This window comes from Arachis ipaensis, chromosome B05 (genome assembly GCF_000816755.2).
Source record: "Arachis ipaensis cultivar K30076 chromosome B05, Araip1.1, whole genome shotgun sequence".
Taxonomy (NCBI): Eukaryota; Viridiplantae; Streptophyta; class Magnoliopsida; order Fabales; family Fabaceae; genus Arachis; species Arachis ipaensis.
In genome coordinates, this window is record NC_029789.2 from 148,634,044 (window position 1) to 148,635,540 (window position 1,497).

At 29.9% G+C, this 1,497-nt stretch overlaps 1 protein-coding gene across 1 annotated transcript in view; it reads left to right on the forward strand.

Moving 5' to 3' along the window:
* The window catches only part of LOC107644949 (abscisic stress-ripening protein 2-like), a 6,481-nt gene extending 5,997 nt beyond the window's left edge, over positions 1-484 (forward strand). Inside the window, exon 3 of the mRNA XM_016348926.2 lies at positions 260-484. Coding sequence (XP_016204412.1) covers positions 260-445 — 186 coding nt within the window. The 3' untranslated portion in view covers positions 446-484. The remainder of the gene's footprint in view (positions 1-259) is intronic.

Genomic DNA, 1,497 nt, shown 5'->3' on the forward strand with positions numbered 1-1,497 from the left:
ATGAAGTTTGTTAACATATATTATATATTCTATATCTTAATTTAATTCCTTCTTTGACATGTATGATTGTTTATCAGAAATTAATTATCAAAATAAATTTTTAAAAAATTATCAAAACAAGATTATTTAATTTAATTTAATCATAGTTCAAATCACATAATTTTTTTATACTTATTTAGAGGTTAGGTCGAGTCTCAATCTTAACTTTAAAAAAATACATATTTAATTTAAATATTGACCAATTAATTTCTATGTGTAGCATGAGAAGCATAAGGCAAAGAAAGATCCGGAGCATGCCCACAAACACAAGATAGAGGAGGAGATAGCGGCGGCAGCTGCCGTGGGTGCGGGAGGATTTGCCTTTCATGAGCACCATGAGAAGAAAGAGGCAAAGAAAGAGTATGAGGAGACTCATGGAAAGAAGCATCATCATCTCTTTGGTTAAAGAAAATAATAAGAGAAGAAGAAGTGATGAGAGATCAAAGAAAAATAAAAGAGGGTTATATATATAGCAGCCTCAGTTAGCAACTATACCTTAAACATTTCGTTGATTAGGGACATTTTTTATGTGGGCTTCTCTTTTGGTGTGAATATGTCTGTGTTTGTGTTAAGATTTCCTAATTTTAATAAAAAATAATAATGTGTATAGTTATTGACTTTGATGTCTCTACATATATATAAATGAAGTAAAAAATAATGCTATGTGTATAAAAATTCGGTTATTAAATTAATCGGTACATATTTATATATAAATACGTTGTTTATAGGGGTGTGTATGGTCCGGTCTGACCTGAAGATTTGGTCCGTTTTCGAACATTTTAGGAGCTAATTTAATGTGATTTTATCAGGTTTAGAGTCGAATAAGAGTCTCAAAAATAGACTCGGTCATTATTTCGGATCAGATCCGAGCCATATTTCGGGTCACTCAAATTCAGTCCGATGACCCAGTCATCATATACAATTAATATTTTGTGTTATTAGTGATGGATGATGGTTATTCTTATGTAGAATTTAAATATTGTAAACCTTAATATTTTGTGTTATTAGTCATTATAAGACTATAAGTTAATGTTTTATGTTTAAAATGCATAAGACTTTAGACTAATGCATAATATTGTGTTATTTGTATTGATTTAAATATTTTGTGTTATTAGACAATATTAGTATTGATTATGGTTATACTTTAATTTTAAAGAATAGTTGGTTCTTGTTATATTTTTCTAAGTAAATTTTATCATGTCAAATAATGGTTGGAGTCTTGAAAATTTGGATATTTTCACATACTAGCTTACAAGAAAGTATCAAAGTAATATAATGTTAACGGTCCGGTTTTCACCCGGTTTTTATCCGGTATAATCGTGGTCCGAAAATTTATAGATTTCATCAGGTCTAGAGTCAGATTCGGATCTAACAAATAGGTCCGTTATATATTTCAGATCGGATCTGAGTCACATCAAACCCTGTTTCATCCGGCCCATACAAATCCCTAGTTGTTTA